The sequence below is a fragment of the Enhydra lutris genome, unplaced genomic scaffold, assembly GCF_002288905.1.
Source record: "Enhydra lutris kenyoni isolate GAN:26980312 unplaced genomic scaffold, ASM228890v2 scaffoldscaffold21, whole genome shotgun sequence".
NCBI lineage: Eukaryota > Metazoa > Chordata > Mammalia > Carnivora > Mustelidae > Enhydra > Enhydra lutris.
Window position 1 is genome coordinate 50390278 of NW_019154105.1, and position 15759 is coordinate 50406036.

Sequence of the window (15759 nt, forward strand, 5' to 3'; positions counted from 1 at the left end):
GGTATGACTTAGGTTTTATCAGAATCCCTTAGTCTTCTGTGATGAGAATGGACTGTTGGGATGGGGAGGCAAGCGGTGAGATTGAAAGCAGGGGAGCCAGTTAGGAACCTACAAGATTTTCATTTGGCATGTGCACTGCAGCCCTAGTTGGATTGTTTTACTTGAGGCTGCATAACTAGCTAGTGGTGCAGATGGGACTTGGGACAATTTTCTCCACTTTCAGTGTGGTGTCTTTTATACAGGGCCCAGATTCTCTCTTAGTTCAAACTTGAGAACAAATGGAATGCCAGGCTGATCTTTATGGGCCCATTAAGTCTCATGATTGGTGGCTCAACTTGGTCGCTTCCTCTTCATGTTGTGAGAAGTGGACATGAAACATCTCCCTTCCCCCTACCCAGCGCCCCCCAAAATAGCTCGTTTTGAAGCAGCAAACAAGATTTTTCTTAAGCCTTTCTCTTGAACATCTGTATTTATACTTTTGGCTCATGTAGCCTCCTCAGAATAATGAATTCCACATATTTAGTGGGTGTTTATTAACTCATGAGTGTGTGATATAAGCTAGTAAGTTCAGATGGAGCCCAATACAGATGTGAATACATATTTTATGCCTGTTTAAATAGGAGCATGAATATTAACAAAAATTAAATGGACTCCCACAGGTATAAATATATCTATGGAGGGAGTTCTTCAGTTTTGCTTGTATTTATTTCCACTTGATTCTTGATTTATTTTATTGTCCCAAGAATTGTCTTCAGTTTTTGATCATTGCTTTCCTCAGTTAGAGTGGATAACTGGGAGGAAGAATCATGTGCTGACAGTACACATATATAGTCAACTGCAATGAAATATATCAGAATATACCTAAGAGGCTGAAATGTGCATGGACGTAGATTCTGTTTTACATATATGCACTTGAGATGCAAACTTGTGTGTGTTGGGAGTGGTATGGATAGACACATTTATGTACATGTTATTTTAAGTAGCCTCGATGTCAATGGAGAGTTACCCAAACAGTGAAATTAATATTTGTGTTCTTTCTACTAACTACTCTAGCAGTACAACCTAACATTCCAGCAACTTTGGCATCCAACAGAGCAGATACGGGGTCACATAATGCGCTTATTTTCTCTCTCCTGGGAATAAAAGAGAAGACTAAGCTAATTCTCAGGGTATCTGTAAGAAGTGAATTTTCACAAGTATTTTTTCATAATACAAGAAGTATTTTTCATAAGAAATGTGTGATATCATGCAAAGTCTTTATTGTCTTGGTTATTTTTCTGCTGCACATATAGGCTTGAAATGTCTTAGGTCATTTTTCACCCCGTCTTCAAGCGTCCGTCCGATTTTCAAAGCCATCCCATAAACAGAGTTAGTGGGTTATGTTAGAGCCTTCTCTTCTTTAATGGGGCAGGAGTTAGCAAACTTTAAGAAGTGCCACATGGGGAATCTGCTTATTTTCTTTTGGATTGTGAGAAGGTGCCCAGACATGCTGTTGGTCCATACCTAGGTATAAGAGAAGCAAGGAAAAGCACATTGGACTATAAAACATTTGAGGAAAGAAAGAGAAGAAAAAGAGAAAAAAGAGAGAAAGAGTTGTTTGAGAGTGAGTATTCAAAATATTGAAAGTGAGTATTCAAACATCTCCAACAAAGGATTAGTCCCCTCAGAGTGGACATGTATAATACACAATTGGTGAGATGGTATCTTTCCTGACTAAAATGCTTAAAGAGAAAAGCTGATAATCTCAAATTCTATTTCAGTAGTCTAGTCTGAATTGTTATTTTTTTCTTTACTTTCAGAAATTATTATTTTTTTTAATTTTAGTTCCACTTCTGCCAATCTTGAATCAAACTTTATACATTAAAACCAAAATTTATACATATAAAAGTTTTTTGCCTTTTCATGCATGAGCAAAAGGTACAGAACTGTTTGTAGAAAGATCCTGGGAAGGGACTCCTATGGTCAACTGTAACTCTTCTTTGAACCCTTGAATCTATCATAAAAGTCACTTTCTCATTTATTTATTTCAACTCCTGGTTGGGGTCTAGTGGGAGAAATAATCCAAAATAGTGGATAATCCAAAAATGTCATTTATATTTGGCTTCAGAATGCATTACCAGATGTTACTCTAGCAGATTTCCCTTCCTAATTAGGCCTCACTTAAAGTAGGAGTTAATTTTGTCTTCATTAGCTGCTTCCAAATCAGCAGGATGGGGCAAGGAGGAAGCCCAAGGCATGCTGGGTATTTGGGAGGAAGCTGGCCTGGTGCTAAAAATCGGCGGTAGATCATGCTCGAAGGAAATTCAAATATGGGCAGTCAAGACGATGGGCATATACACTGTAAATGTTCGTTGAGCCACTTCTTGAAGAATTCTCAGGCTTTTGTCCATTCTTTTTTTTTTCTCCCTATTAACCATGAGTGCAGAAAAATTCTGTCCTTGGAATTAGGCAGATAATAACCTGGATTTTTATATATAGAAAAAAAAATAGAGGCTCACAGAGGTTAAGTGACCTTTCACATAGATTGATCTTTGAGTAAACAGTACCTAAGATATTGAAACTGATTAATGAATGATAAGAAGACCCCACTGTTTCCTTCTTATTGATGATTTGAATAATGAGGAAGCAGGAATTCTCCTGGCCTAATTCGCATTAAGAGAGCTAAGATAATGAAGCTGTGATTAAATGGCTATTAAACTATTTTTATCAAACAGAGATCAAGCGAGTGTGAGAATCTGGGGACGCAGAGTGTAATTGCAATTCTACAAGATGTGGAAAAAATTACTATCATAAGCAGGGCATGGTCCTTCCATAATAGCCTGCATTTAAAAATCTTTGGGATACCACATGCCGGTTTCACTTTGCAGTTCTCCCTTCAGGTGTCTAGTAACATCTCGGAGTCCCTCATTTCCTCCTTAATTTAGTAGATTTATTCCCTCTCTATGCACTTGGGTGAGCTCAATGCACTGTCCACCATGTGTAATCATTTGGAATATCCTTTTTGCCAACAGCTCACAGGGGAGGAAGGCCCAGGTATTATGTCCGGGACCCCAAATTTCAGTCTTGAGGTTACTCTCTGTACCCGAAGATACAGAATCTGCCTTCCTTTAACTGTGCCTTTTGAATTATATTATACTTAGGGTAGGTCAGATAGGGACTGAGGAGTCCCAAGGAGCAGTAATGAACCAAGTGTTCTGAACTATCGTTAATGACATAGCATTACATCAGAATTGTTGCCCATTCTGAATTTTGGGTTGTTAGTATACATGTACGTGTATCACCTATCAGTGGAAATTCTTTATGCCTTGAGCATCTGTAGAATGGGCTTCCTTACTCCAGGAGCACCTTTCGAAAATGAGCATTATGGTCACATGATGTTTATTTCTATGGCAAGACGAGCAGCAGACTTGCCTTGCTTAAGGAGAGCCCAGATTGACGCCCAGCATGGCTAAAGCTGCTTCAGAGTCACAGAGCTCCCCGGTGGAAATGCCTGTCGGCCTGTTCCCTACCTTTCTTTCCTTCTCTGCTGCCGCCCTCAACACTGGGCTCAGCTGTGTAGCTTTAGATCACTACCTAATTGGTGACCTGCTCTCTCTTTTTCACCTCTCCGCTTTTCTTTTCTTAACTTATATGGAGCTAATAAATATATTTTTGTAAAAATAGTAATTTCGAAGTCAGAAAGCGGTGTCAGAGCAGAGTCTTTGAAAGGTTATTTTGCAAAGTCGTTTTACTGCCTGATGTATTTCAATGCCCCGTCACCTGTGAACAGACATGTGTTCATAGGCCAAAGTGCTTCATCTGCAGTGACTTTGATTTATTTGCTCTGTAAATTGGGACCGAAGCAATAATGGGAAGTGACATTAATTGTTTACCAGAGTCTTTTTTGTCACATCCATTGCCTTCTCTGGAGTGTTTGTTGAAACTCATGCTAAACTAATTGGAATTGCCACAGTGACGAGCAATGTCCACTCAGCTTTACATACAGGAATATCTTTTGAGTTTCAGAACAAAAATGTCATTGGGAAATATCTTTTTCCCCAGTCTTCTATGATTAGACAAAACACAGAGAATTGGAAATAACGTTCTTTCCTTCAAGAACAACTTTACTAAAATGAACTGTCTCCGAGCCCCTCATTGAGTCAGCCATGTGCCTGATGAACGTGGGTTCTAAATAAGGATTAGAGTCCTACTGGTCCATCCTGGTTGAACACCAGCATACCCTACCCACATACCCCATATCTCTCTCTCTCTCTCTCTCTCTCTCTCTCACACACACACACACACACACACACACTCTGCCAATCTTCCATTCCACAACCCTCCCTCCCATTGTGGTTCCAGTAGAGAGAATTTAAATAGCTGTGGTTTAATCAGATCTTGTAAATTAATTATGACATTATCAGGCTCCAATATTTCTGCTATTGTTTTTGATGTACATTCACCCAGGCTTATTAAAGAAATTGGAGAAAACTAGTTAATTTAAGTGTTCTTTGTCATTCTGACTTGATTGGAATTATTGTAGTTTGTTTACACTAGGGATAGAACTAAGGCGCTATTGTATTATGTGATTGAAAGCAAATAGAGGCTTGTAGTGTTGCTGGAAAGCCAAATACAAAATTTAAATCAGGGTAAACAAAATTACTCATTTATTGGTAAACATTCTTAACTGTTTTTCTTGAGCTATTTTTGAACTTCAGTGAAATAAGCCTTTCTGAAAATTGGGATACCTGGAAAAAAAAATCCAATTTACTGAAACTGTGTGTGCGTGAGTGTGTGTGTGTGTGTGTGCTTGAGATAACTTCAAAGATTATTTTTATTAGATAATATGGATATATTTATATTAATGTAAATCTCATTATTTTAGATGACTTAAAGTAATATGTGCTTAAATTAAATATAATTTCTATTTAGGACAGATGAATAACCCAAATTTGTTTTTTTGTATGGTGGGAGGGGCAGAATCTGAATTGAAAGGGGAGAGATTGGAATCTTTGGACACCAGATTATCATGCCAGGCAGAAAATAAATGAAAATCATCTCAATATCTTTATTATTCAGATTACATGGACAACTCTAGGAGAACTGAAGCTCCACAGTATGCTCAATAATGATTTGCTATTAAGCAGTTTGATTTTTAAAGAATCGGTCAGTTTCTGGAAGAAGTGGTACCATTTTGAAGTTAACATCCACGACACCCCACCCCAATCCAATTAGGATTTACCTCCTTCAGTGGAGTCCTCAATCTCAGAAAGTTGTCATTCCATCCCATGTGCCCAAATCCACTTGACTCATGATGTCAAGTCCAGCGGCATTACAAAGACACATAATGCAAGCGTAAGAAATACTAGTAAAGTCTACCATGAGTACAAATGGCTCTTTTTGGCCTCTTGAATCCAAAAGAGAAAGAAGTCTGTAGTTTTACTCCTGGATGGGGACTCATCAGTAATGAGGGAAAACAATTTTTATGTGAAAATAGAATGTATACGTGATAAAGGCCTGCCTAATTTCTCTAGTAATACAATTTGATTTTCTGATTAGCTGTCTTATTCTGTGATTCTTGTAATTTTGTCAGGTCAATTAACTGGAGTTCAGCGCTAGAGAGAAAGGATGTGTGGGCACTGCTGGCTTCATTAGATGTCAGCAGCTTAGGTGCATTTTGTAATAGAATCTGTGTGGGATAATTTAGCCGATATTGTTAATGTCATAGCATCCAGAACTTTAAAAAAAAAGATTTATGAAGCAGGTCAAATTGGACAAACAAAGTGACGTGCTAACAGAAGGAAGAGAAAGTGATCTATACAACATATATTCTAGGTAGAAATGCAGATCGATGAATTATTCAGCAAGTAATCAATGGCCACGCTGTGTGCCTAGCATTGGCACCGGTGGCCCAGGATTAGAATATAGCACATTTCCCTATAAACAGGGTGTATAAGCTTATACGGAGTACTGAAATAAATGTTATCTTTTATAATAAATTATTCACAGTTTCTTTCCCTTCCACTGGAGGATTTTTGGAGGACAGAGGTTTATCTCTCTCTTTCTATCTCTAACACCAAACACGGTCCCGGTATAGTAGGTATGCAGATATATTTATGGAATGAATACCTGAAGATTAACTTTCTAAGGGTGTGTGCATGCAAGTGACTGTGGGAGTTGCAGAAACAAGTTAGAATATGTTCGCAGGAGCCCCCATTCCAAGTAACGTCTCACTAGAATCATACCCTGGCTACAAGAAACGACTGCATTGAAGAGACTGACAAAGTGGGACTCTACTTAATGACTGACCAGATAAAGAGGACTCAAGGTAGTTCTATAGTCTGGGTCTGAAGAATTGTTACCCAAACCCAGGAAGTCAAGGGAAACAACAGTTTTTTTTGTGAAAGGTTCTAAGTTTGGGTTTTGGAGGATGAGGGAGCTATTATTAGGTAGAAGTATCCAGTGGGCAGTTCTAGATTTATGACTAAAGTTGGGAGAGATGTCAGGGAGGGAAATGAATGGTTGTGGAGTATTCGGTGTTGAGATTATAATTGAAACCATGAAAGTGTATAGTTCCTCTCAGTATAGTTTCAGTTTCTGGTGCTGTTCAAACAGAGGGTTATCTAAACATTTCGGCTGCACAGGAGATTGAAACACTGTATCTGAAGATGAAATAGATAATGGTGAAAATTCTCTCAAGTTCTGAGATTCTCTAGACCTTCTGCTTTAGTTAGGGAAACAAGACACACACACGGGGAAAGCGAATGCGAACAAGATTGTGTCCTATACGGCCATAATAGTCACCAGCATCATAAATTGCTAGCTGGGACAGCTCACCCAGCAGAAATTGGTACTACGAGGTGTCAGTTCATGGTGTGATTCAGACCAAAAGTGAATTTGGAGTTTGAAGAAGACATGATCCTTTGTGTTCTGGCATGATCATTTAACCATTTCACGTACACTTTACTCTTCATTTGGATAAACATGATCTGTCTACACTGATTGATGGTGTAACCTGGCCCCCCATGTCAGCTCACTCACGTCGTCTATTTTTCTGTTTTTGCAGAAGATAGATGAAGAGAATGAGGCAAACTTGCTAGCAGTCCTCACAGAGACACTGGACAGTCTCCCTGTGGATGAAGACGGATTGCCCTCATTTGATGCGCTGACAGATGGAGATGTGACCACTGAGAATGAGGCTAGTCCTTCCTCCATGCCTGACGGCACCCCTCCGCCTCAGGAGGCAGAAGAGCCGTCTCTAGTAAGAACCCTTCCTACTGTTTAACAGGAATTGGAGTTGCCTCTGGCTACCCGCTGCATGGGTATGATGTAGTAACAATAAGGTCTGGATTTTTAATTTAGATTGATGCCAAAAACAATTCCCAAATGGACTCGGAGTTGCGAATTCTGTGATTCTGTGTTTAAAAATGTTGGTAATAACAGTTTTCATGTGGTCTTACTACAGTTTGTTTTAACTGTCTTTTGCTATGTTTGTTGTGTATTTTTATTTCTTAGCATTATTTATGTTCGTGGTAGAAACTTAGAAAACATAGACAACCCAAAAAGTACAGACCAAAAATTCACCTGTAAAATCAAATCATCTCTGATATAAAAAAAGACTGAAATTTCCTCTTGTTTTAAGATACATTGTTATGTTTATGAATTTGAAATATATACATAATTGTTTGTATCACTTATTATTTTATTGTTTGGAAATGTCTTAGTTCATTAAGAGATTTCTTATGGCTGGATATTTAGTCTTTTTCCTATTTTTTCACCATCATAAATTATATAACAATCGACACATTTATAGTTTTATTCTTATGCCTATGATTCTAGGAATAAAAGGTAGATCCAGGGATATGTAATATTTTAAGGTTTTAGATCCATAATTCTTGTGAAGATTGAAAAATAATAGCACATTTGCAACCCAAGTTCCCTAAATTTATGGAAGGCATTGAAGAGTGACTTTGTTGGCAATGAAGAGTAAATTTTCTTTTGATACAGTGCTTGACCAGAATTTTATTAGTTCTAAGACACAGTTTACCTTCTCATCTATGGTAGCCATTTGTCATTTGCCATAAATCTGATGTAAGACCATACTATGTAAATTATGGAATGCTATCCTCCAAACTTTAATAATGCTCCTTGGCATGCCATTTAGGGGTTGTTTCTCTCTCATATCTAAGCTTTTTAAATGTTAAAAAACATTCCATGTAAACATACGGAGAGTCTACTTGTACTCCTGTTCATTCCGAGATTTCTGGTTTAGAAGAAACTCCCTCATAAGTAATTGCTACCCTCCTCCCGCCCCTCCACCATTTCCCCATTTGCCGTTGGCCTTGCTGGCTGGTACTTTGATGTCTTTACATTGATACAAGAGGATTTTCATCCAGATAATTGGTTCAACTGGGAAGGGTTGTTGACTCAGCCTCATACTGCCTGTCTGAGCAGGGAGGGCCTAGAAGGCCAGCGTGTTAAATGAAGAAAGAGTAAAGAAAGAGTCAAGAAAGAGTAAATGCTTCACATGAGTCAGAATCACATCTCCTGACTCTGCCCACTTACAAGTCTGTTTCAGTGATAGCCACTCTTTCACCATAAATACACTTTGAATAAGTAAAGTTAAACTGGATTGTGAAAATATCATTCAAAGCATTACAAAGCTTTTATTTATTTTCACTTAATTCATTTGGATTACTGAGGGGAAAATTTCCTATATTCTGTCCCCAACCCCCAATTCCTCATTTATCAGGGCAAATTTTCTCACCTAGTAGGTATTTGGAAATCCTTTCAGGAGGATCCTTTTACCTTATTTTATCCCCCAAAAAGAAAAACAAAACAAAACAAAACAAATTAAGGTAGACAATACTAAGTGTCAGTGTAGGGAAAGGAAATACTTTCACAGTTGGTAGTATAATGCCAAATTTTTTCTTACTTTTTAAGAATGCATTTCCTTTAGCGCTATTGTGCCTTGGTGTGACTGTAATTAAAGAGTGAGAGAATTAATTTTTATAATTAATTAATTTTCAGTTTAAAATTTCAGTAACGTATTCTAATGCTTACAAGATGCATAACTTCTTTTGCTTTTCCCCTTCTCTGATACGTTTCTAGCTTAAGAAGCTCTTACTGGCACCAGCCAACACTCAGCTAAGTTATAATGAATGCAGTGGTCTCAGTACCCAGAACCATGCAAACCATAATCACAGGATCAGAGCAAACCCTGCAGTTGTTAAGGTACAATGCAAACTTTTTAATATAGGAGGGAAAGTAACAAAGGATTTTGCTTGAAGCAGTAAAACAAAGGATAGGTTTATTTCTATGTATTCAGCTGGGATCCTGCAGTTGCTTTATAATGTGAAACAATATGAAATGGGTTTCCAAAAGCAGGGCTCCAGCTACTTTAAACTAGAAAGAGTTCATTTATGCTTTGTCTTTGGATGATTGGAATGGAAGTTCCACCGTCTGTTACTCCTTGCCCGCTTTATTAATACGCGCAGCAATGTGGGTTACAATAAAATTTGCTGATCAGCTGGTATTATCTAGGAGTGACTTGAAGATGCAGGATTGCCATTTTGCCAGCTGTCTAACCTGAGAAAGATTGCTCTGGAATCACCACAAAAGATCTATCTCTGCCATTAATTGGGTAGAATGCTGGCAATGACATAATTCGGTTAGCGGGCTGTATTAAACAATGTTTGTCTTGCCATTCACTGTGAGTGAAAACGGAGCGTTAAGTGGTACTTAAGAGAATTGTGAATACGAGGCTCCAGCAATCAGTGGCAAATTAAGGTTTAAACCAGCTTATTTTTTTTTTATTCACAGTAAAGGCGCTATAGGGTCTTGTTAGTTACATGTTGCTGAGTAGGAACATTGAAATGTAGGAGAAATGAAATAAAAAGCTGCATAAATGTCATTTAGGAATTTTAAATGTAATTTTCTTTCCTTGTTCTGCAAACAATTATTCACAGCTCATAGATCTAGTACACTTAGACTGAACACTTCATTGAAAATCTCATCTCTTCAGAAAACCTATATCCATTCTGATAAGGTTCAGTTCACTAATTTTAGCTTTCTTTATGCCTTGTTTTTAAGACCGAGAATTCATGGAGCAATAAAGCGAAAAGCATTTGTCAACAGCAAAAGCCACAAAGACGTCCCTGCTCGGAGCTTCTCAAGTATCTGACCACAAATGATGACCCTCCTCACAGCAAACCCACGGAGAACAGGAACAGTAGCAGAGACAAATGCACCTCCAAAAAGAAGTCCCACACACAATCGCAGTCTCAACATTTACAAGGTAGGCTGGGGACCAAAGCACAGGCTGTAGGCGAGGGCACTGAAGGCGAGGCGAGCATGCACCGGGCTGGGGATGCCCAAACTGAATTCAGCACTTTCTTATAGACTTATTAAAAAAAAATCCTTCCTTGGACACAGGTTGAACATGACCTATTCGGCTGATATGCAGCCTAATTCACAATCACCAAAAAGCACCTGAAATGTGAGCTGGGTGGGGAGGGGGTGGTGAAAGATTTATGTGAAATCTAAATTGCCAAGATAATTGAAATTCGGAGCAAGCTGGGCTAGCCAATATTAAAAAGCTTTTCTTTTTCCCTTTCTAGTAATGGAAAAAATGAGGTATTGTTGATTTGCTGTATATAACTTAAGAAAGAGTACATGGTATTTGTGCAGCCTTTCCTGATTATTAAGGGCATTCTCTCTTTTTTTTTTTTTTTTTTTTTTTTTTTTTTTTTTTTTTTTTTTTTTAAAGACCACATGTTACACTCATAGATTTTATTTTGTAAATAAGGATTTGGAAATCCCTGGAATTTATTTGTATTTGCTTTCTAATACGAAGTATTGCCCAGATCAAACTAAGCATCTGGGTTGGTTTTTATCATCCCCATACATTCTGGAAGGCTGATGCTTCTGAGGCAAGTCAGGGTGATTTTGGGAAAACCTGTCTTGGCAGAGATATAATTTTCTTCCTTCTTGGCTCTTCCCTCAAAATCATCCTGTCTTAGAGGCCCAAAGGAAGCTTGTTGAAAGTTGCTGTTGCTTTAAAATATCCCAGCTTCCACATTAACCCCACCTTTAACCTTGTAGTGGAAGCAGGCATACATATATATATATATATATGTATGTATATATATATACATACATATATATATACATATTTTTTTTTAAAGATTTATATATTTATTTTAGAGACAGTGTGAATGAGAGAGAGTGCAGGGAGGGGGAGGGAGAGGGAGAGTCTTAAGCAGACTCTGTGCTGAGTTTGGAGCGCAATGCGGGGCTTGATCTGGCAACCTGGAGATCAGGACCCCAACTGAAACCAGGACTCAGATACTTAACCAACTGTGCCACCCAGGCGCCCCGGAAGCAGGCATATTCTAAAATAGCAATTACAAACACCTACTTCTCTTTTCCCTTTTGTTTCCCTGACTTCCCCTTCCAGCTGCAGAGTGGTAGTCCCTGATCCCTGTTTTGAACCATGATTATTTCATACAGGTATGCTGTTGCTGCTGCTTTTAATAGATATTTTCTTTCCAGTGTTTTCAGTTTCCCTCTCTCATCCCTACCTCACCATAAACCTTCAGGAACCTCCTTTAAAAGTTTTAAATTAGCTGTCAATTAGGTTTTCCCTTGTGGATAGCTCAAAATCACTTGGCCATCCTTTTCTGTCAGTTCAGGGGAAGATACTTACTGAAATGGGCCACATTTTTTTGTAGCTTGCCTTGCCTTGATTGGCCCCTCACACACAGGCCATGGACCAGTTTTTCTCAGAGCAGAACCAGCAGTATTATGAAATATAATGGTGTGGAGAGCCTCAGGTGAAAGGAAGGCAGCTGAGCTCACTCTAGTGAGCAGACTGAAAAATTCATGGGGCTACTCTCCATCTTGTCCTAGTGTGTCCCAGTCAGGCGTTCATTTCCTGGAGCTGAATTTAAAGTCCTAAGCCAGCTATAACCCTGTGGTCAGTGAATGCAGACCAGCAGCACATGTTTTAAGCATCTTTTTAATTTTCATAGTCTTAAAATTGTATTTGGCACTTTTGGATTTTGAGAGTTTGGGAGGTTTGGGGTTTGGTTTTGAAATGCACTTACCGCTAATATTACTGTAAATGCTTACAAACCATGGCAGTGAGGAGTTAAATTGGCCTGTGGAGGACATATTCTTTAGCTGAGACCTGCTGTATGTGGATATTTCAGAAAGATATATGCCTGTGGCAAAGCATAGAAAGTTTATCCCAGAACAAAGCCTGTTGACAAAAACATACACAAAAAAACAAAACCAAACAATCAAAAACCCCACAAAATTCCCATAGGTATTAAAGGCCAAGAAAAAAATAAACATGGCTGGCTATGAATAACCAACAGAAAATAAGTGCTCAGCTTCAGGATTTATTTAAATTATGATTTAAACTTTAAAAGTAGAAAATATATTAACAGTTAGAGACAGTAACCCAGAATCTACTGAGGTTTATCTTTCTTGACATACTGTAATGTTCTCTCACTGAACTGCATGTGTGCTGTCTATGATATTGTGGGGTCAAGTTTTTTTCACTTCCTTAGGATAATGGCCTGATCTTTGACTCATGTTGGTGTCCCCTGTATTCATTGATTCATTCATTTACTAATGTATTCATTCATCAAAAAGACCATAATCTGCATGAAAAAGATGCATTCCTGCCCTTAAGGATTTTAGAGGCCCTGGTTTGTTAGTCATTGAAATAGTGTGGATTACACTCCCAGTACAACAAATCAATACTCCTCTAGTGGTATCTTTTGTGAGTGTAGGCATATTCAGGGATGGCATTCTTTACTGTGTGTGGTTGGGGGCTTAACCTTCCTATAGCCTTCTCTTCCTGTTTTCTATTGGTCCCATTAAACATGGCCGCTGCCTTCCGCTCCCCTTACAGTGCCCTTGCCATCACCCATACCCAACTGTCAAAATGTTAGGGAAATTCTTTTGAGCATTTCAGATAGCCTACCCCACACCTTGAAAACTGGAATCCCAGAGACCGATTTTCGATGTATATTTACTGTGTGACATAGTACACAGTTTGTATCTAGTGATACTTGCATATGAAGCCCGTATGCATGATCCTAATTATTAGTTGAACGCCGAAAATGTTGGTAAATTTCCTTCATGAGTGTGTTCTTTTGGAAAGGCTCATTATATCAGACATACTAAAAAAAATTAATATAAACCAGTTCATTTATCTGTATATATAAAAGCCAATCAGTCAATGTACCTAATTTGTAGAAGACAGCATGAACTTCTTATTTCTGGATGCACATTGGATAGATGATAAACCATTCGATTGTTTAAAAACTAAATCTAAATCGACAAATTAAATATGTAAATACTATTTATCCAAGTAAGGTATGTAATTTCAGCCTAATTTGGACATAAATAATATTTTCACATTTCAAAGGACCTTAATTACTGGGGTTGATTAATTTACTTTAATATCTATTGAATGCAATTCCTTTTGGTAATAGGAAAAAGGAAACATATTCTGGGCTGACTCTGCCAGTAACTAGTTTTATGGCCCTGGAAATATCATTTCACATCTTTAGGTCTCAGGTTTTTCATCCATAAAGTAAGAGTTTATTCTAAAGACCTTTTTAGTTTCAAGTCTATGATTTTCATTACGTAAATGACTACCTCTTGACCTTTTGAAAGTAGTTATGTTAATGAGAAAAAATTGACATAAACCTACATACATATAAATATATCTTTATAGATAAGCATATTATATATATATATATATACATAATATGTGGATGTATATCCCAAGTACGTTTCTCATCATGTTTTCCCCTCCTTCTGTTCAAAATACAAGACTGCCAAGGAGAAGCAATTGAAATTTTGGAGTGAGAAGAAGATTCTTACTCCACCCTTCCTAATTGGGAAATGCCTCCTGTAGGAGGTAAGATTTAGGAAGCATAAAAGGAGTAAATGAGCTCTCTTTGCAAGTCTATAGGTCTCTCAACTGATAAATGCAGTATCTTACTTTAGTTGTCTATAAGATTTGGGGATCTGAACCCCTTTTAAACCGTCTGGGTCAATGCCCACAGTTTGTCATAATTTCTCAATTAATTTTCAGTAAATGGAATGGTTATTGCTTGAGCTTTGGCCTCATAGAAATAACCTATTCTCAGGGCTAGATATAAAATTATACATTTTAGGAGAAAAATCAACTGAATATTCATAACGTTCTGTTGTCTTATAGTTATTCTGCTGTTTTCTTGTCTAAACAAACCGTGTACTGTATTCCAAATTAAAATAGAACACATTATTTCTTTCTGATGGTATGATGCAAATTTTGTATCCTTAACAGAGATGCTACATTTTGGGGAAAATTCTGTTTTTGTAAGTGCTTTCGAATGATAGTTTACTGATGCAAATGTTGTTTGGAATTTGTTTTAGCATAATGGACTGTTTTCTGACTTTGATCCAATATTCAGGGATTTCCTTACTTTAGTTTTCCAGTTTCCAGTTTCCAACCTGATTATAGTAAGAAAAAAAAATTCTAAAAAAAAAAAAAACCTGAAAAACTCAATATTTCATAATTAGTTTCCTTTTTTTTTTCCTTTAGCCAAACCAACAACTTTAACTCTTCCTTTGACCCCAGAGTCACCAAAGTAAGTATTAAGAAATGTAACCATTTTCAGAAAGGGAAGGGGGTTCTAATACATTTGGCTACAGCAACTCCATTTCAGTTTGTTTTTATAAATGTGCCATATCTTCCAGTGACCCCAAGGGTTCCCCATTTGAGAACAAGACTATTGAACGAACCTTAAGTGTGGAACTCTCTGGAACTGCAGGTAAGCCTTAAGTTTCACTTGGAACTCTGTGTGTGTGTATGTGTGTGTGTGTAATATGTATTAAGTATTAGTGCATACTCTCCATGTGGTTAATGAAATTAACAAATAGTACAAGCAACATTGGATAAGAAGTTACCTATAAATATTTTCACTTCTTTTTTTCTTTAAAGAGAAGACATTTATTGTGTGTCAGACGTGGGCCCAGGTATATACTAGTATACCAGATGCATACTATTGCTTTAGATCCCTAAATAACTCTATGTCAGATTAAGACACCAAAACTTGAGCAGGAGGATAAATTAACATTTATTTGTCTCCTACTCAATAAATGTACCAGGCACGTAAGTGGTTTTGACTGGTTTCAGAATGACCTCATGAAACCTCATGAAGATAGTGGTAATTTTCTCATTTTTAAGATGAGCGTATACAGTTCAGAAATGTTAAGCAACTTGCCCAGGATCACAGAGCTAGAAAGCAAGGAACAAAGTTTTGAACCCCAGTTTATTCACTATATCCATGTTTTAATTAGAATATTTTCTCACTCACCATTACACTTAACTACTAGTATAATGTTCTCATATATATGTTACCATTTTTGTATCTTTTCAGCAAAGGAGAAAAATGAAAATGTGCCCATTCACCAAAACAAAATGTACTTAGATATTTTTAAACAAGAGTGACTTTCTTCGCCATTTGGACTTCTGGATTCATTTAGTCAGTCTTACTTTATACACTGAAGAGGAAGGACCTTTAAAAGCTTGGAATAACCCCCAAGTAACTTAATAATCCACAGACTTCATAGGCAGACTTCTAAATTGGGTGTAAATGGTGCCTTTGCACTAAATGCTTTAGGTTTAGGTAGAGAACTACACCAGAAAGTGAATCTTAGACTGTCTGAACAAGAAGTTCCTTGGCTCTGGCCATTGTTGATAGGGGTAATGGA

The 15759-nt window shown here is 37.5% G+C and overlaps 1 protein-coding gene across 3 annotated transcripts in view; it reads left to right on the forward strand.

The window, feature by feature from the left end:
* Positions 1 to 15759, forward strand: part of LOC111149050 (PPARG coactivator 1 alpha) — a 296508-nt gene that overhangs the window by 250962 nt on the left and 29787 nt on the right. For all 3 annotated transcript variants that reach the window (XM_022505948.1, XM_022505949.1, XM_022505951.1), the window contains exons 3-7: positions 7046 to 7240; positions 9091 to 9213; positions 10072 to 10276; positions 14588 to 14633; positions 14743 to 14816. In XM_022505948.1, the coding sequence (XP_022361656.1) occupies positions 7046 to 7240; positions 9091 to 9213; positions 10072 to 10276; positions 14588 to 14633; positions 14743 to 14816 (643 nt within the window). The remainder of the gene's footprint in view (positions 1 to 7045; positions 7241 to 9090; positions 9214 to 10071; positions 10277 to 14587; positions 14634 to 14742; positions 14817 to 15759) is intronic.